This window comes from Eubalaena glacialis, chromosome X (genome assembly GCF_028564815.1).
Source record: "Eubalaena glacialis isolate mEubGla1 chromosome X, mEubGla1.1.hap2.+ XY, whole genome shotgun sequence".
Taxonomy (NCBI): domain Eukaryota; kingdom Metazoa; phylum Chordata; class Mammalia; order Artiodactyla; family Balaenidae; genus Eubalaena; species Eubalaena glacialis.
Window position 1 is genome coordinate 108,532,030 of NC_083736.1, and position 20,921 is coordinate 108,552,950.

At 41.0% G+C, this 20,921-nt stretch overlaps 1 protein-coding gene across 1 annotated transcript in view; it reads left to right on the forward strand.

Moving 5' to 3' along the window:
• Nucleotides 1–20,921, forward strand: part of DOCK11 (dedicator of cytokinesis 11) — a 189,925-nt gene that overhangs the window by 74,158 nt on the left and 94,846 nt on the right. The window contains exons 15-20 of the mRNA XM_061178676.1: nucleotides 2,685–2,807; nucleotides 3,011–3,087; nucleotides 5,701–5,885; nucleotides 5,974–6,039; nucleotides 7,793–7,885; nucleotides 9,832–9,955. Of these exons, the coding sequence (XP_061034659.1) occupies nucleotides 2,685–2,807; nucleotides 3,011–3,087; nucleotides 5,701–5,885; nucleotides 5,974–6,039; nucleotides 7,793–7,885; nucleotides 9,832–9,955 (668 nt within the window). The remainder of the gene's footprint in view (nucleotides 1–2,684; nucleotides 2,808–3,010; nucleotides 3,088–5,700; nucleotides 5,886–5,973; nucleotides 6,040–7,792; nucleotides 7,886–9,831; nucleotides 9,956–20,921) is intronic.

Below are 20,921 nucleotides of genomic sequence, written 5' to 3' on the forward strand. Positions count from 1 at the left end.
GGATATGAGAATTCTTTCTCTTAGAATTTGCTGTGCCTCAAAGACCTTTCATTTTTTCAAATGTCTTGCTTCAGGGAAATTTTCTTTGGCTTGGGTTACTGATCTGACTGACACCACTTAATTTTATTGCATTTTAAAGCAGAGCTTATTTGCTAAAGTGATAGAATTTTTTTCCAGAAAACCAGAAATTGTAGTGAATTATGTACAGTGTGCCCGCTATTTCAGAGTTGGCTGGGTTTGTGCTTTGAAAAGCCATCATGGAGTAATTCTGAAACACATACTAAAAATGAGAAGGCAAAGAATGCTGTTGTTAAGTGCAAGTGTGTAATTACTTAATAGATTTTCTTGCTTTCTGATGACAAATTTGGCAACCCCTTCAGGGGTAGTCTATTAGGAAGTGTATTATCTATACCACATATCTGATGGTGGGTTACATGTTTTTTCTCCAGATCTTGCAAGTCTACCTACAGTGATGACTTAAAACGTGCTTCTTGCTTATTCCCCCTTTGAAGTACAAGTTCACTGGCTTGTTTGTGGTACAGCCTGTACAGCTCACTGGAACTTCTGGGGAAAGGGCACCATGTTCTGAATAATTCAATCAGTTACGTTCAGTGGGTGCTGAGGAGTAGCATAAGGATAGGAGATTCTAAGTTAATTAACTCTTCTGTCACTATTTACAATCATTTCATTTGGGGGAACGTCTCAAAATGCATTGTATGTTGGTAGATGAAAAGACACCTTGTCCTTGTTTTGCAGACTGGTAAGAATGATAGCCAAGGATAGGTCAAGGGCAAAGAGTAGTGGAAGGTGGTATATTGAGGCATTATAGAAGGTGAAATATGGCCTGTAAATATAAGCATACTTAGTGATGCTCCAGCTGCTGTTATTATTTATAGGAATTAAGTGCTCAGTGTATAAGGCAGAGGTCTAAGTGTTTAATGTATACTTCCTTAAGAGGTGGGTATTGGGACTTCCCTGGTGCTCCAGTGGGTAAGACTCTGCGCTCCCAATGCAGGGGGCCCGGGTTCGATCCCTGGTCAGGGAACTAGATCCCGCATGCCGCAACTAAAAAAAAAAAAAAAAAAAAGATCCTGAATGCGGCAACGAAGATCCTGCACGCCGCAACTAAGACCCGGCGCAGCCAAACAAACAAATAAATAAATACCTACATACGTACATACCCCCCCCAAAAAAAGAGGTGGGTAGTATTCTCCCCCATCTTAGAGACGAGGAAATTGAGTCACTGAAGTAAAAAAAAAAAAAAATCCTTGCCCAAGTTCACATGGCATGTGTGTGAGTAGGGCTCAGCGCTCATGGCATCTGAGTTCAGAGCCCATTCTGGACACCTGTGGCACACTGCCCCCCCGCCCCCCTTCAGGCCATAGCAGTAGCTGCTTGATGCTGATTTGCCAGTAGAAAAATAAATTTTTAAATCTGCAAAGTTAGAAGCTTTGATCTTCAGTTCTGATGTGGAATTATGCTGTTTTTTTCTTCCTGAATTATTTTGGTTGTCAGCAGTAGCAGGACCTCACTCTAAAGGCTTGGCTGGGGTATTTAAAAGATGTGTGATAAACCCCTGTTTACTGAAAATAAAGGAGGTATGCTTAGAAGTAGGAACAATAGTTAATGCCTATAACCACATTTTCAGAGGTTCTGCCAGGGGGAATTGTGCTTCTGGCCATAGCTGCTTCCAGTGTGTTGGGTGCTTGTACATTACTTCCCGATTTAGCAGTAAAATAGCTGCTTGAAAAATGGAAGAAGGGGAGGGGGAGGGAATAATTCCAATTCATATTGGAAACTTTACATATATATTGTAGACTCTATAAATTGATCTTAAATATCTGATTCAATTTTTATCAACTTTATTGAGAGAGAATTTACCTTTGATTAAAATTCACATTTTATATGTCCAACTTGGTGAATTTTCACAGATATTTACAGTCATAAAACTACCACCCCAACCAAGATATAGAACATGTCTATCACTCCAGAGAGTTTCCTTATATTCCTGTCCAGTCAGCCATCCCACCCACACCCAGGCAACCACTGACCTTAGATGACTTTTACCTATTCTAGACTATCATATAAATGGAATCATGCAGTATGTACTCTTGCATTTGGCTTCCTTTTTTTTTTTTTTTGATGTGGACCATTTTTAAAGTCTTTATTGAATTTGTTACAGTATTGCTTCTGTTTCATGTTTTGGTTTTTTGGCCACGAGACATGTGGGATCTTACCTCCCCGACCAGGGATGGAACCCGCACCCCCTGTATTGGAAGGAGAAGTGTTAACCACTGGACCACCAGGGAAGTCCCTTGCATTTGGTTTCTTATGCTCAATCTGTTTTTGAGTTTCATCCATAATGTTGTATCAGTTGTTCATTTTGAGTAGTATTCCATTGTAAGAATATACCACGATTTGTTTATTCACCTGTTGATGAATATCTGGGTGGTTGCCAGTTTGGGGCTATAACAAATAAATCTGCTGTGAATGTTCAAGTACCATGTGGAAATATGCCTAGGAGTGGAATTGCAGGATCAGAGGGTAGGTGTATGCTTAACTTCAGGAGAAACTGCCAAATTATGTTCCAAAATAGTTTCACCATTTCATACTCCCACCACCGCTATTTTATCTTAATTTATCAATACTTTTGAGTTAAAAAACCCCTTCTGTTCCTGTTTTAGACCCATTTTCAAAGATATTCAAGGTTCTCTGGACCTGGATGGGAGATTTTCTCCTTTGTATAAACAAGACAGTAGCAAGCTTTCAAATGAAGACATCCTCAAGTTGCTCTCGGAATACAAGAAGTAAGTGTTTTGGAGTTACTGCAGTAAATCAGTATAATAGATGAATTATAATTTCTTCAAATTCTGAATGTGAGTCATATATGGGAAAAATCAAATGCTTTGGAGCATTTGGATTTGGAAGCATTTGGAAGTTTGGATAAAGTGTAACCAATGCACTTCTTAATCATATTTTTAAGTATAAAATATTCTTATTTTACACCTAGGCCAGAGAAGACCAAGTTGCAGATTATTCCTGGGCAGCTAAACGTCACAGTAGAATGTGTTCCTGTGGATTTATCAAGTAAGAACTTACATATTGCAAATAAGCCTACAGAGTTATGCTTGAATCTCAGGTTTTTATCTTCTCAGTGTTTTTCTTGAGGTTTACATGGTATATTAGTTTCCTAGGGCTTCTGTAAGAAAGTATTACAAACTGGGTGGCTTAAAACGACAAATTTATTCTCTTGTGGTTCTAGAGGCTAGAAGTCAAAATCAAGGTGTCAGCAGGGCCATGCTCCCTCTGAATGCTCTAAGGAAGAATCATTCCTCGCCTCTTCCTAGCTTCTAGTGGCTGCTGACTATCCTTGGCATCCTTTGGCTTGTAGCTGCATCACTCCAATCTCTGCCTCTGTCCTCACATGGCCTTCTATTAAGAGCACCAGTCATTGGATTTAGGGCCCACCTTAATCCATTATGATCTCATCCTAACTAATTACATCTGCCAAGACCCTATTTCCAAATAAGGTCACATTCTGAGCTTCTAGTGGACATGAATTTTGGTGGGACACTGTTCAACCCAGGACACGTGGTAAATAGTTACAGATTAGGAAGTGAATTAAGTTGATTTTATTAGGTGCTGTTTCATGTATTATATATGATGTTGTGAGTGTGCTCCAGTGAGTTTCTGCTCCTTTTGCCTTGGATAAGTTTCATCAACGAAGGGATCCAAAAGGAGGAGAATCTCTTTTCTTGTCTGAAGAATCTATGATCTCAGGAGACACAAAAGACAATTTGCAGGAAATAAAATGACTTGTAAATATTTTTTAAATGTCCAATCTCAGTAATTATGCCACTAACACAGAGGTAAACATTTAAGCATTGTGATGTTTTTGTTCATCTATCAGATTTACAAAAATGAAGTGGAACTGTCTAATGCTGGCTAGGTTTTGGCCAGGCACCGTCCCCCATCATGAGTAGGAATACAGTTTGGCAGTAGATACCCATAAATGTCTGTAACTAAGGCATTCCATTTCTGAGATTCTATCTAGCCATTTATTCACCAAATAAGCATTTATTGAGTAAACTTTATTGAATACTTACCAGATGCTTTGAAAGTATGGAGATTACAGTCTAGAAGGAATGAAAGACATTAAACAAGAAAACAAATAAATGAATAATTTCGGTCTGTGGTTGGGCAGGCTGCTTTAAAAAGAGTGGCCAATGAAGGCTCACCATGTGACCCAGCCAGCATGTGGTGATTGGGACTGTACGTTCTGCTCTGAGGGTGTCACATATGTAAAGATCTTGAGGGTGGGAGCTAGCTTGGTTTGTATGAACAGAAATGGAGCCAATGTGGCTCTAGTGTAGTGTGTGACGGGCACAAGGGAGAGTAGGAGATGAAGTAGGAGAAGTAGGAAAAATCACGTCATGTAGAGAATTGTAAAGACCATGGTAACTCCTTAAATGACTGAATTTCATTCCAAGTACCATGAGAAGTCACGAAAAGATTGAAGTAGGAGAGTGGCAATTGACATTTTAAAACATCTAAGAGTACAATGGATTATTTTTTTCCTAAAGAAATAATTTGAAGTGTAAACAGGAGTTTATGCATAAACGTGTTCTTTGCAGTGTTGTTTATATGGGGTGGGGGGATTTGGAAACAACCAGAGCCCAGCACTGTCAGTGTGGTTAAGGCAATTATGGTATCCAGATACCATGAAACTTTATGCAGCTATGAAAGATAATGTTTACAAAAAAATTCATGAAATAAGACATCAGATAAAACGCCAAATAAAACCAGGATAAAGTTCTGTATACAGTGGGATTTTTGTGTTGTTATATAAAACATGCATAAGAAGAAGACTAGAAGAAAATATGCCAAAATATTAGCAGTAGTTATCTCTGGGTAGTGAAATGATCACTTGTTTCTTTGTACCTTTACTCTATACCTCCAGATATTCTGTTGTAAGTATCGCTATAATAGAAAACCAAACCCGACGAAAAATATTGTGTCCTCAGGTCTGGCTCTCCGGGGTCTTCCTTCTCCATCAGTATTGCTCTGCAGCAAGGACCAGCAGTCTTAGAGCCCCTTAAGTGTATGAATAACCTTGACTACAAGGGGCTACCTCAATAACATGTGCTTCTACACCTCTCTGACGCTTTGTGTTTTCCACTTTCGGGAGGATCGAATTTATTATTGGTAACACATCATAAGATTTGTAGTTTCAAAAGGCTGCCATTATTTCTTAAGTGAAAATTTGCACCTGCACCAAGTTAACTTTTTAAGAATGACTAGCCATGAGCTAATTGGCATAAATTTACTGTTACTTCCCTGATACCAATAGAAATTTGCAGTGAAAGCTAAACTGCAGTCACAGGGGGCAAAATGTAATGGATTTCTTTGCAGAGTTTAAATTTGTCAAAATTATGATGTGTTATATTTGGCAAATCACTCTACGTTGAGAATGAAATAGCAAGCCACGTCTGGTTTGAAGGGTTTCACTAAAATCAGCATCAGGCTACTTACTCCTACTTGTTCTTCTGGGTTCTTAAAGTGGTTGTATAACTTTCTGTCAATCACTAAGAATTCTATTTGTTAAACTGCTCTTTGAGAACACAAATCATGTATATTTTTATAAATGCAGGAATGTGTTAATGATTGTTATATCTTTGCCTGTTCTTTTTTCTGCTATAGACTGTATTACGTCTTCATATGTGCCCCTGAAGCCTTTTGAAAAGAATTGTCAAAATATTACTGTGGAAGTTGAAGAGTTTGTTCCAGAAATGACAAAATATTGTTATCCATTTACTATTTACAAAAACCATCTATATGTATATCCCTTGCAGTTAAAATACGATAGCCAGAAAACATTTGCCAAGGTACACAGTGTAAACTATACATTTTGGGGTGTAAACTGTTATTTATAATTTTGTTTTGTCACTCATTTTGAATGATGAATCATTTTAGGCAAGGAACATCGCGGTCTGTGTGGAATTCCGGGATTCGGATGAAAGTGATGCTAGCACTCTAAAGGTTTGTTTGTGATATTGATAAGCATGCATTTTTAGTAGAGGTAGAGATTTTGGTACTCGATAGTTCCATATGCTAAGTTTAATGTGTTTAAACGTCAAAGAAAATGTACTAATGCGACAAATGTTATATCGTCTTCTCTACTCTTACACATTAACTATAAGAATGCGTTAAATACTAAGAAATAACAAAATGAGTTAGGAGCATATATAGCTTTAAAAATGGGTAAGCTTCATATGCCAGATTTTTGCCTTTGCTCCACTTTGATTTTGCATTACTCCAATGCCCAGTCACAAGGTCGTTTTCTCCTATGACCTGACAGCTTATAACGGTACCATCAGGGGAGTTGAAACTCCTTTCTCCTTGAAACCTGAACGGGCTTCGAGCTGACAGAAGCACAGCATAACTGCTTTGATCTGAGATATGACTTCTAGTCTGTGGCTGCCAAATGGTGCCTCCAAACTTGAATTAGTGATCTACGAAAAGCATCTCAGCATTATCTAATACCGCAATCCTTAAATACCTGTCACTTCACAGTGCCCTTACATTTTCACTCTTCATAGCCGCTTTTTACTTTTGGCTCTTTAGCGCATTAATCAGAGGCCTGAGAGAGAAGTCAGACCATCTAGCCATCACAAAGTGTTTCTCTGGCTTCCCAACTTCTCTAGCTTGAGCCTAAATCAGACAGATGGATGGCAAATCTTCCACTTAAACCACCTCGGGAAGGAGGCTGGAATAGCCCCGATTAAGTCATTGAATGTTTAATAGCTCTGACCTTTGAAAAGAGAGTTTTTTCACAGAGAAAGCTAAGTTAAATTAAGAATTAGCTGGCTCAAATTAGGTGTATGTTCTCTGATTCTTCCTTCAGTGGAGATGAGAATAACTTTTTCTTCACCCCCATGCGGTATCCTTTTGTATACTTAAAGATTCTTAGGTTACCTCTCCGCAGTGCCTGCAAATTGCCTTCATGACCATATTTAGGGAGAGCTGGCGTTGCACTGACGTGGAGTGTCACTTTCATTTCTTAGCTGGCCCGCAGGCTAGCTCTGAAGTACCCGAGTGAGGCAGTTAGGACCTTGGCACGGTGACTCCATATATTCATCCTTGAACTTATTAGGCCTATGGAAGTGAAAAACTCACACTAGAAATGAAATCGGATCTTTCCATGGAACCATAGAAAGCCTTCCATTAATTTTATTGGTGTAACAGCAAGCCGGTGACTCTTAAACTGTGGCTCATAAAGTGAGAGAACAGTAAGCTAGTCTGTAGCTTAATGGACATTCAATTTCTAATCCCTCGAGGCTAGGAATGGATCTGCTCTTGGTTCTGTTTTGTTAACTCCTCGCCTTACCCACTGCACAGCGAGCATTCAGCAAATGTTGCTGACCGACTGAGGGGGAGCTTCTCATATTAAGAAGTGCAAATAGCACGAGAGAAGTAAGCTTTCCAGGCCTGGTTGGAGAGTGTTTCCCTTCCGAATGATTAGAAGTGTTCAGCCTCTTACTGTCAGCTAGGTTGGAATTATATTTCTCAGATGGCCGGAAATTCAGAAGCATCCATGCAGCCAAGTAAGGCGATGTCTGGGGTGGTGTCTGGAGTGACTGTAAATGATTTGGAATTTACAGGTTCATGGTGAGAGCCCGGTGGGCTTGGCCGTGACCCTGGGCTCACAGATGCCTCTAACTGTATGTGGTTCCCTAGCATCATGTTTAAAGAGTGGCATTGAGAGTGGTGACTCTGTTTCCTTCTTTTGCAGTGTATTTATGGAAAACCTGCGGGGCCTGTTTTTACCACAAACGCTTATGCTGTTGTCTCGCATCACAACCAAAATCCAGAGTTCTATGATGAGGTAAAACGCGTTATTTTGATGTTTACAAAACCCACTGGTGGCTCTTCTTCTTCTCTTTGAATCATTTCCAATATTGTGTCTGCATTTTCACTCCCTGAATGTTTTGTCCCGTGAAAATAGAAAATGTCACATCAGAACGAGGGGCCACTGCCTGCTTGGTGCCCTTTGGTGACAGTGGAAGATTGGCCCACAAATTGAAGGGGCTCTGGCGTGAGATAATGTAGGAAACAGACACCACACTGGAACGGGGATTCTAGCCCTTACCTTGACAACAACTGGCTCCATGACCTTGAGCAAGTCACTTCCCCTTTCTGAGTCTCCATTTCCAAAGCTTTAAAATAAGAAATTTAGAAGGGATTTTCTGAAGGCGCTTTTAGCTCTTTCTTCCTGTGGTTCTGCGTGGGAGGGTGCAGCCTCTCTGTAAGTGAAATGCTCCGAGAGACACAGCGGCATGGCTGGGTCCCCAGAATCCCATTGGCTGCACTAAATGCCACAGCGCAATGTAGACAGAGGGGGCTGGCGCGGTCTCCCGGCCTCCGAGCGCCCTTCCTCAGTCTGCCTCTCTTTCCTTCTTCCCACTTCTCTATCTCTATGTCTCTGTGTCCTTTCCAGTGTCTCTCTTAGTGTCTCTGTCACAGCCTCTTCTCGTCTGTGTGTAGCCAGCTTATCCAAATCCGCAGACTGCTTTTGATGGCTACATGTCTCCATCCCTGGCTTGGTCTGAAACCATCCCCCGTGCTGTCCTGATTTCCCCAGGCCCAGCTGCTGTTGTATGGAGGCCTTAAACCCCAGCCCGAGGCTCGCTCATTCCTTCTCAGTCTAGTGCCCCTACCTTCTCCGGGGATGGAGAGGAGGGTAGTGGGACTTTGCATTTTCGCCACCCAGGGAGGGAGTATGTCCATGTTGATGTGCAGCAGAGCATTAGATACCCAGATGGTCTGGATGCTGTGAATAGGCATATTCTGTGGTGAAATATACCTACAACAGAAATTAGTTATAACACCAAAACGATGCCTTGTGTGAATGATAATTAGGCCAGATGTCCCATCACCAAGCTGTTTAATACATCCCTCTCTATAACCAATGTCAGTCAGTAGAGAAAACTTGTTCATGTAGTAAGTAGTCCACATTATCTTTAGGGAGTCAGAAATGGACTTTTCAAGTATTCACTATATATTAACCAGGAAAGTGAGTGTGAGCGTGTGTGTGTGTTTGCATGTGTTCCTGTGCAGGTCCACGTATGTGTGTTAAATCAATTAAATCTGTAATCTGTCTCCCATATACTTCCCAGGAGGCATTACAAACAGGCAGTTGGGTTCTGACTGGAAAAGTACTTGCAATGCTTGTATTAAAGTATTAATTTTTAGTATTAAATTCGTGTGTCAGGATGATACTTTTTGTTTATTCAAGAGTAAGGTTGTGTTTTTCTTCTAAAGAAATTTATATAAACTGTAATTTGTGGATCTCATAATAACACAATGACTTTTTGCATGTTTATTTGTAAAGGCTTAATTTTTTCTTCATGCAGAGGAGGGCAGTGATTTCGAAAAAAGCAGCCTTTCAAATTCAATGCACATTGTAGATGGATTGCATTCACTGACTCACACTGAGTTACAGAGTATCCCTGGGCTGTAAGGATGTGGTTTTGATCCAGTGTTTCAGAAAATCCTGCTGCAAAGTTGAATCCAGGAGAATCCACTGGACTCTCCAGCAAAAGTAATAAATCAGCCCTCACAACCCAAGAGAATATTGTTGTCAAACTGTGAAACTGACCAGAAAAGCATTTGGAATATATTTAAATCATATCTATTATTTGACCACTTGGCCTGTGATTTAGAAAAGTATGTCACTGGAAAAGTATGATGAAACAGAGCTAAAGGTCTGACAGTCCAGCTTGACAATGAAAACAAAACAAAACGCTATGTGTAATTTTGCTTTCATTTCAGATTAAAATTGAGCTTCCCATTCACCTGCATCAAAAACATCATTTGCTTTTCACTTTTTATCATGTAAGTTGTGAAATTAACACAAAGGGAACAACCAAGAAGCAGGATACAGTTGAAACTCCAGGTATGTGTGCTCTTTAAATGTCTCTCTCTAGAGCTATTTGAAATTGAGTCGTCTTGGCTATATATAACCTCTTTTCATCGAGGTACAGACCACTTCCCCTCACCAAAAAGTACATTTCTGAGTTAAAAGTTCATTGGTAAAAGATGAATTATATGTTCGTTTTATTATTACTTCTACCCAACGTCATGTCCAAATGCTTGCCAGTGTACTTAGACTACCATAGGCAACGTAAAGTAATATTGCCCCTCTCAGAGAGAAACCCATATTGTGATGCAGTGTTTTTGTTATTTCTTTCACATAGAATAGCCCAGCAACCAGAATTTTCCAGTTGTGCTCACTGAGAAGAGGGACGCGAGCCCAGAGCCATGGGCGTTTTTGAACCTGAGGGAGATTGGGGTTCTAGTGAGAGGAGGACAGGTCTAACAAACTTGAATAAGCTTTGGTAGTAAAGCTCCAGTCATGGTCTCATACAGCAAGGCTTTAGATAAGCCAATGGGAAGCATCCTTAGGAGAACATAGAAGGCCCTAAGAACACGGCCGGTGCCACACCCACTGTATCAATATCAGCACGCCCTGGGATTCAGATCCAAGCTAGCCTGGACCAATCTTTATTTAATTTAATTAATTAATTTATTTTTTATTTTTTATTTTTTTAACATCTTTATTGGAGTATAATTGCTTTACAATGGTGTGTTAGTTTCTGCTTTATAACAAAGTGAATCAGTTATACATATACATATGTTCCCATATCTCTTCCCTCTTGTGTCTCCCTCCCTCCCACCCTCCCTATCCCACCCCTCTAGGTGGTCACAAAGCATGGAGCTGATCTCCCTGTGCTATGCGGCTGCTTCCCACTAGCTATCTATTTTACGTTTGGTAGTGTATATATGTCCATGCCACTCTCTCACTTTGTCACAGCTTACACTTCCCCCTCCCCGTATCCTCAAGTCCATTCTCTAGTAGGTCTGTGTCTTTATTCCCGTCTTGCACCTAGGTTCTTTGTGACCTTTTTTTTTTTCCCTTAGATTCCATATATATGTGTTAGCATACGGTATTTGTTTTTCTCTTTCTGACTTACTTCACTCTGTATGACAGACTCTAGGTCCATCCACCTCACTACAAATAACACAATTTCGTTTCTTTTTATGGCTGTGTAATATTCCATTGTATATATGTGCCACATCTTCTTTGTCCATTCATCTGTCGATGGACACTTAGGTTGCTTCCATGTCCTGGCTATTATAAATAGAGCTGGAATGAACATTGTGGTACATGATTCTTTTTGAATTATGGTTTTCTCAGGGTATATGCCCAGTAGTGGGATTGCTGGGTTATATGGTAGTTCTATTTTTCGTTTTTTAAGGAACCTCCATACTGTTCTCCATAGTGGCTGTATCAATTTACATTCCCACCAACAGTGCAAGAGGGTTCCCTTTTCTCCACACCCTCTCCAGGATTTATTGTTTGCAGGTTTTTTGATGATGGCCATTCTGACCGGTGTGAGATGATATCTCATTGTAGTTTTGATTTGCATTTCTCTAATGATTAATGATATTGAGCATTCTTTCATGTGTTTGTTGGCAATCTGTATATCTTCTTTGGAGAAATGTCTATTTAGGTCTTCTGCCCATTTTGGGATTGGGTTGTTTGTTTTTTTGATATTGAGCTGCATGAGCTGCTTGTAAATTTTGGAGATTAATCCTTTGTCAGTTGCTTCATTTGCAAATATTTTCTCCCATTCTGAGGGTTGTCTTTTCGTCTTGTTTATGGTTTCCTTTGCTGTGCAAAAGCTTTTAAGTTTCATTAGGTCCCATTTGTTTATTTTTGTTTTTATTTCCATTTCTCTAGGAGCTGGGTCAAAAAGGATCTTGCTGTGATTTATGTCATAGAGTGTTCTGCCTATGTTTTCCTCTAAGAGTTTGATAGTGTCTGGCCTTACATTTAGGTCTTTAATCCATTTTGAGTTTATATTTGTGTATGGTGTTAGGGAGTGTTCTAATTTCATTCTTTTACATGTAGCTATCCAGTTTTCCCAGCACCACTTATTGAAGAGGCTGTCTTTTCTCCACTGTATATGCTTGCCTCCTTTATCAAAGATAAGGTGACCATATGTGCATGGGTTTATCTCTGGGCTTTCTGTCCTGTTTCATTGATCTATATTTCTGTTTTGGTGCCAGTACCATACTGTCTTGATTACTGTAGCTTTGTAGTATAGTCTGAAGTCTGGGAGCCTGATTCCTCCAGCTCCGTTTTTCGTTCTCAAGATTGCTTTGGCTATTCGGGGCCTTTTGTGTTTCCATACAAATTGTGAAATTTTTTGTTCTAGTTCTCTGAAAAATGCCAGTGGTAGTTTGATAGGGATTGCATTGAATCTGTAGATTGCTTTGGGTAGTAGAGTCATTTTCACAATGTTGATTCTTCCAATACAAGAACATGGTATATCTCTCCATCTGTTTGTATCATCTTTAATTTCTTTAATCAGCGTCTTATAGTTTTCTGCATACAGGTCTTTTGTCTCCTTAGGTAGGTTTATTCCTAGATATTTTATTCTTTTTGTTGCAATGGTAAATGGGAGTGTTTTCTTAATTTCATTTTCAGATTTTTCATCGTTAGTGTATAGGAATGCAAGAGATTTCTGTGCATTAATTTTGTATCCTGCTACTTTACCAAATTCATTGATTAGCTCTAGTAGTTTTCTGGTAGCATTTTTAGGATTCTCTATGTATAGTATCATGTCATCTGCAAACAGTGACAGCTTTACTTCTTCTTTTCCAATTTGGATTCCTTTTATTTCTTTTTCTTCTCTGATTGCTGTGGCTGAAACTTCCAAAACTGTGTTGAATAATAGTGGTGAGAGTGGGCAACCTTGTCTTGTTCCTGATCTTAGTGGAAATGGTTTCAGTTTTTCACCACTGAGGATGATGTTGGCTGTGGGTTTGTCATATATGGCCTTTATTATGTTGAGGTAAGTTCCCTCTGTGCCTACTTTCTGGAGGGTTTTTATCATAAATCGGTGTTGAATTTTGTCGAAAGCTTTCTCTGCATCTATTGAGATGATCATATGGTTTTTCTCCTTCAATTTGTTAATATGGTGTATCACATTGATTGATTTGCGTATATTGAAGAATCCTTGCATTCCTGGGATAAACCCCACTTGATCATAGTGTATGATCCTTTTAATGTGCTGTCGGATTCTGTTTGCTAATATTTTGTTGAGGATTTTTGCATCTGTGTTCATCATTGATATTGGCCTGTAGTTTTCTTTCTTTGTGACATCTTTGTCTGGTTTTGGTATCAGGGTGATGGTGGCCTCGTAGAATGAGTTTGGGAGTGTTCCTTCCCCTGCTATATTTTGGAAGCGTTTGAGAAGGATAGACGTTAGCTCTTCTCTAAATGTTTGATAGAATTCGCCTGTGAAGCCATCTGGTCCTGGGCTTTTGTTTGCTAGATGATTTTTAATCACAGTTTGAATTTCAGTGCTTGTGATTGGTCTGTTCATATTTTCTATTTCTTCCTGGTTCAGTCTCGGCAGGTTGTGCATTTCTAAGAATTTGTCCATTTCTTCCATGTTGTCCATTTTATTGGCATATAGTTGCTTGTAGTAATCTCTCATGATCCTTTGTATTTCTGCAGTGTCAGTTGTTACTTCTCCACTTTCATTTCTAATTCTATTGATTTGAGTCTTCTCCCTTTTTTTCTTGATGAGTCTGGCTAGTGGTTTATCAATTTTGTTTATCTTCTCAAAGAACCAGCTTTTATTTTTTTTGATCTTTGCTATCGTTTCCTTCATTTCTGTTTCATTTATTTCTGATCTGATCTTTATGATTTCTTTCCTTCTGCTAGCTTTGGGGTTTTTTTGTTCTTCTTTCTCTAATTGTTTTAGGTGTAAGGTTAGGTTGTTTATTTGAGATGTTTCTTGTTTCTTAAGGTAAGATTGTATTGCTATAAAACTTCCCTCTTAGAACTGCTTTTGCTGCATCCCATAGGTTTTGGGTTGTCGTGTTTTCATTGTCATTTGTTTCTAGGTTTTTCTGATTTCCTCTTTGATTTCTTCAGTGATCTCTTCGTTATTAAGTAGTGTATTGTTTAGCCTCCCTGTGTTTGTATTTTTTACGGTTTTTTCCCTGTAATTGATATCTAGTCTCATAGCGTTGTGGTCGGATAAGATACTTGATACGGTTTCAATTTTCTTAAATTTACCAAGGCTTGATTTGTGACCCAAGATATGATCTATCCTGGAGAATGTTCCATGAGCACTTGAGAAGAAAGTGTATTCTGTTGTTTTTGATGGAATGTCCTATAAATATCCATTAAGTCCATCTTATTTAATGTATCATTTAAAGCTTGTGTTTCCTTATTTATTTTCATTTTGGATGATCTGTCCATTGGTGAAAGTGAGGTGTTAAAGTCCCCTACTATGATTGTGTTACTGTCGATTTCCCCTTTTATGGCTGTTAGTATTTGCCTCATGTATCAAGGTGCTCCTATGTTGGGTGCATAAATATTTACAATTATTATATCTTCTTCTTGGATTGATCCCTTGATCATTATGTAGTGTCCTTCTTTGCCTCTTGTAATAGTCTTTGTTTTGAAGTCTATTTTGTCTGATATGAGAATTGCTACTCCAGCTTTCTTTTGATTTCCATTTGCATGGAATATCTTTTTCCATCCCCTCACTTTCAGTCTGTATGTGTCCCTAGGTCTGAAGTGGGTCTCTTATAGACAACATATATATGGGTCTTGTTTTTGTATCCATTCAGCCAGTCTATGTCTTTTGGTTGGAGCATTTAATCCATTTACATTTGAGGTAATTATCAATATGTATGTTCCTTTTCCCATTTTCTTAATTGTTTTGGGTTTGTTATTGTAGATCTTTTCCTTCCCTTGTGTTTCCTGCCTAGAGAAGTTCCTTTAGCATTTGTTGTAGAGCTGGTTTGGTGGTGCTGAACTCTCTCAGCTTTTGCTTGTCTGTAAAGGTTTTAATTTCTCTGTCAAATCTGAATGAGATCCTTGGTGGGTAGAGTAATCTCGGTTGTAGGTTTTTTCCCCTTCATCACTTTAAATATGTCCTGCCACTCCCTTCTGGCTTGTAGAGTTTCTGCTGAAAGATCAGCTGTTAACCTTATGGGGATGCCCTTGTGTGTTATTTGTTGTTTTTCCCTTGCTGCTTTTAATATGTTTTCTTTATATTTAATTTTTGATAGTTTGATTAATATGTGTCTTGGCATGTTTCTCCTTGGATTTAGCCTGTATGGGACTCTCTGTGCTTCCTGGACTTGATTAACTATTTGCTTTCCCATATTAGGGAAGTTTTCAACTATAATCTCTTCAAATATTTTGTCAGTCCCTTTCTTTTTCTCTTCTTCTTCTGGGACCCCTATAATTCGAATGTTGGTGCGTTTAATGTTGTCCCAGAGGTCTTTGAGACTGTCCTCAATTCTTTTCATTTTTTTCTCTTTATTCTGCTCTGCAGTAATTATTTCCACTATTTTATCTTCCAGGTCACTTATCCATTCTTCTGCCTCAGTTATTCTGTTATTGATCCCTTCTAGAGAATTTTTAATTTCATTTATTGTGTTGTTCATCACTGTTTGTTTGCTCTTTAGTTCTTGTAGGTCCTTGTTAAAAGTTCCTTGTATTTTCTCCATTCTATTTCCAAGATTTTGGATCATCTTTACTGTCATTACTCTGAATTCTTTTTCAGGTAGACTGCCTATTTCCTCTTCATTTGTTTGGTCTGATTGGTTTTTGCCTTGCTCCTTCATCTGCTGTGTGTTTTTCTGTCTTCTCAGTTTGCTTAACTTACTGTGTTTGGGGTCTCCTTTTCGCAGGCTGCAGGTTCATAGTTTGCGTTGTTTTTGGTGTCTGTCCCCGGTGGCTAAGGTTGGTTCAGTGGGTTGTGTAGGCTTCCTGGTGGAGGGGACTAGTGCCTGTGTTCTGGTGGATGAGGCTGGATCTTGTCTTTCTGGTGGGCAGGTCCACGTCTGGTGGTGTGTTTTGGGGTGTCTCTGGCCTTATTATGATTTTAGGCAGCCTCTGTGCTAATGGATGGGGTTGTGTTCCTTTCTTTCTAGTTGTTTGGCGTAGGGTGTCCAGCACTGTAGCTTGCTGGTTGTTGAGTGGAGCTGGGTCTTCGCGTTGAGATGGAGATCTCTGGGAGATTTTCGCCGTTTGGTATTACGTGGAGCTGGGAGGTCTCTTGTGGACCAGTGTCCTGAAGTTGGCTCTCCCACCTCAGAGGCACAGCCCTGACGCCTGGCTGGAGCACCAAGAGCCTGTCATCCACACGGCTCAGAATAAAAGGGAGGAAAAAAAAGAAAGCAAGCAGAAGATAAAATAAAATAAAAGTTATTAAGTAAAAAATAATTTTTAAAAAAATTTTAAAAAGTAATAAAAGAAAGAAAGAAAGAAGAGAGTAACCAAACCAAAAAACAAATCCACCAATGATAGCAAGCCATAAAAACTATACTAAAAAAAAGAAAAAAACAAAAAAAACGGACAAACAGAACCCTAGGACAAATGGTAAAAGCAAAGCTCTACAGACAAAATCACACACAGAAGCATACACATACACACTCACAAAAAGAGAAAAAGGGGAAAAAAATATATATATCTTCGCTCTCAAAGTCCACCTCCTCAATTTGGGATGATTCCTTGTGTATGCAGGTATTCCACAGCTGCAGGTACATCAAGTTGATTGTGGAGCTTTAATCCGCTGCTTCTGAGGCTGCTGGGAGAGATTTCCCTTTCTCTTCTTTGTTCGCACAGCTCCCGGGGTTCAGCTTTGGATTTGGCCCCGCCCCTGCGTGTAGGTCGCCTGAGGGTGTCTGTTCCCACTCAGACAGGACGGGGTTAAAGGAGCAGCTGCTTCGGGGGCTCTGGCTCACTCAGGCCGGGGGAGGGAGCGGTACGGAGGAGGCGGGGCGAGCCTGCTTCGGCAGAGGCCGGCGTGACATTGCACCAGCCTGAGACGCGCCGTGCGTTCTCCCGGGGAAGTTGTCCCTGGACCACGGGACCCTGGCAGTGGCGGGCTGCACAGGCTCCCGAGAGGGCAGGTGTGGAGTGTGACCTGTGCTTGCACACAGGCTTCTTGGTGGCGGCAGCAGCAGCCTTAGCGTCTCATGCCCGTCTCTGGGGTCCGCGCTGATAGGCGCGGCTCGCGCCCGTCTCTGGAGCTCGTTTAGGCGGCGCTCTGACTCCCCTCTCCTCGCGCACCAGGAAACAAAGAGGCAAGAAAAAGTCTCTTGCCTGTTCGGCAGCTCCAGACCTTTTCCCGGACTCCCTCCCGGCTAGCTGTGGTGCGCTAACCCCTTCAGGCTGTGTTCACGCCGCCAACCCCAGTCCTCTCCCTGCGATCCGACCTCCGAAGCCCGAGCCTCAGCTCCCAGCCCCCGCCCGCCCCGGCGGGTGAGCAGACAAGCCTCTCGGGCTGGTGAGTGCTGGTCGGCACCCATCCTCCGTGCGGGAATCTCTCCGCTTTGCCCTCCGCACCCCTGTGGCTGCGCTCTCCTCCGTGGCTCCGACGCTCCCGCCGCTCCGCCACCCGCTGTCTCCGCCCGCGAAGGGGCTTCCTAGTGTGTGGAAACCTTTCCTCCTTCACAGCTCCCTCCCACTGGTGCAGGTCCGTCCCTATTCTTTTGTCTCTGTTATTTCTTTTTTCTTTTGCCCTACCCAGGTACGTGGGGAGTTTCTTGCCTTTTGGGAGGTCTGAGCTCTTCTGCCAGTGTTCAGTGGGTGTTCTATAGGAGCAGTTCCACATGTAGATGTATTTCTGATGTATTTGTGGGGAGGAAGGTGATCTGCACGTCTTACTCTTCCGCCATCTTGAAGCTCCTCTCTATTTATTTTTGGCTGCATTGGGTCTTTGTTGCCCGCCGGCTTTGTCTAGTTGCAGTGAGTGGGGGCTACTCTTTGTTGCGGTGCGCGGGCTTCTCATTGCGGTGGCCTCTCTGGTTGTGGAGCACTGGCTCTAAAGGCGCGGGCTTCAGTAGTTGTGGCTCGCGGGCTCTAGAGCGCAGGCTCAGTAGTTGTGGCGCACGGGCTTAGTTGCTCCGCGGCATGTGGGATCTTCCCGGACCAGGGAGCGAACCCGTGTCCCCTGCACTGGCAGGCGGATTCTTAACCATTGCACCACCAGGGAAGTCCCTGGACCAATCTTAAATTTGTTCATTTGTTCATTCACTCAGCAAATATGTCTGCATATGTATTATGTACAAGATATTATAGGAGGTACTATGGAGAATACAGTGGAGAACCAAACATAGATCTCATCTTCAGTGAGCACATGATCTAGTAGGGGAAATGAGACCTATGTAGACATTTATAACACAAGATAGAAAGTAGTAGTTACCAAGAAAATGGCGCTGTGTGATGTCAGAGAAGAGCGAGTTATTACTTCAGCTGGTGGAGGGACAAGTGGCTGGGAATTAGGTAAGGCTTCCAGGAGGAGATGGTGTTTGGGTGAGGCCTTAAAGGGCAGGGTAGAGTTTGATAATGCAGTGATGGCAGGAAGGTAGAGGATTCCAGGATGAAGGAACAGCTGGTACAGAGGCAGAGTATTGAGGGGTCTGGACAGGGAACCACAAGTAATTCAATAGGATCAAAGCACAGGGGACTGGAGAGGGAATCATAGGATGCCAGGTTGGAAAGGAAGCGTCAGATGGTGGGAAGCCCTGAATGCCAGGTTGTGGGTTTGATTTTATTCTGTTACCGATAAGGAAATACTGGAGGGTTGTAAACACCAGTAAGAGCTGTTTTGCAGGAAATCTAATCAGGCAGCAATATAATGGGTGAGGTGAGTTGGAGCAGGAAGAAGGAAGGAAGGAGGAAACACCAGTTAGGGGGCTATTTCTGAAGTCCAGGAGAGAAAGGGGGCCGCACTATGGCTGTCACGGGGGGGATGGAGGAAAAGAGAATTGCAGAGGAGTATACTGCACCTGGCAAGTGATTGGCTACTAGAGAGATAATTCAAAGTTAGCACTGAAGTTTCGAAACTGGAAAGAAGGTATTGCCAGGTAGCAGAATTGTGGGTAGGGATGGTAGGTTTTGACTGATGTTGAGTTTGAGGTGCTAGTGAGACATCTGAGTGATGCCCGGCACACAGCAGGACTGAATATTAGGAAGTTCCCTTTGTGGATAGGGTGGTCCTCTTCTAGATCCCCATAGAAATTGCAGTTCATTCAGGTTAGGGACCTTGCAGGTTGAGAAGAAATCTGGCAGAATGATGAGAACCTATGACAGTGCACCTCCTGAGCAACAAATGACTATTTCCTTATCCAAATCCTAGGCAGATTGGGCAAGATGCTTAGTGGAGTGTGAGATGGTTGTTCTATGTGCCACTCATCACTTTTTAAAAAAAAATCAAAAATTTTTTTGAAGTATAGTTGATTTACAATGTTTCAGGTGTACAGCAAAGTGATTAAGTGTATACACCTATATATATATATATATATATATATATTCTTTTTCAGATTCTTTTCCATTATAGGTTATTACAAGATATTGAATATAGTTCCCTGTGCTATACAGTAGGTCCTAGTTGTTTATCTATTTTATATAGAGTAGTATGTATCTGTTAATCCCAAACTCCTAATTTATCCCTCCCTCCCCACCACTCATCACTTTTAACTGTCCATCTTTTAAGTGGCTTCACATCTTTGAGCTAGATGGCTTGTGCTTGACATTGTACCTTGATAGCTTCCAAGTGTGCTAGATGAGTTTTGACTGCAAGATACCCTTGGCCATGCTCTGATTGATTCACAGTGCAAAATGTTGCCCAAGCAATTCCATAGAGACAGAAAGGAGATCAGTGGTTGGCCGGGACTGGAAGAAGGGCAAATAGGGTGTGACTTCTAAGGGGATATGGAGTTCCTTTTTGGAGTGATGAAAAAGTTCTGGAATTAGATAGTGGCAATAGATGCACAGCTCTGTGAATATACTAAGAACCATTGAATTGTATACTTTAAATATTCAGTAGATGAATTGTATGGCATCTGAATCATATCTCAGTAAGAATTTCTATAAGGAAAAAAAAAATGTTGCCTAAGAAGAAGAAATATATTTTCCTTTTCCTACTTTCTGGACTGGAAACCTTTTGTCATTTGTCTAATTTTCAGTTTAACTACTTTGACAGAGTCCTTTTGCATGGTTTTTCTGCTCGTGTTACTTTCCTCTGCTTTTTCTAAAAGAAGATCTCTGGGTAGAGCATTTCTGAAGTTGTACTAGTAAGATGCCCTTCAGGCATGTTTCAGCATCTGAGAAAGCCATTCAGTCTGCTTAGAGAAAGCAACATATTAGTCTCTTTAAGAATTAAAGCATTTGCCAAATTAAACACATGAATGAAAACATTCTAACCAGATTTGTGTTGACTTAAGTGCTCACAGTGTAAACACATGCACGCGTGCACACACAGACACACACACACACACACACACACGCACTTACGCAAAGTATTTCAAAGCATCAGAAAGCAATGGCTTTCAAAAGTACTCTCCAGCCAACACTCTCTCTCATATGCCAGAACTCAGTCCAGAGCAAGCTTTTTTACAGCTGAGTTATAAACACTTGAAGCCCAGAGTAATCTCTATAATGGAAATACTGACATCGCTTGACTTGAGCAACACAGATGGCTCTGGCTTTTTTAGCTAGAACATGATGAGTTTTCTAATAGGAAGCCAAGAGGCTCTTTGGGGTAGAACTGTTAAGAAATGTAGAGACTGGGAGGAAAATCTCTCAGTGGATTGCAGTTGTAAGCACTGTGCCCTGGCTGCATTCTCCCACTACCCCTCTTCCTTCTGTAATCAGGAAAACTGCCCAGATAAATACTGCCTTGTATAAATATGGAATGTAACCTTGACTTGTGACCTTAATTTTCTGCAGTCCCTTGCTTACCCTAGGGTTGCTGGAAGCAACAATGGTGATTGTTGTCTCAGATATGAGACTCTGTAAGGATGGACGAGAGACATCT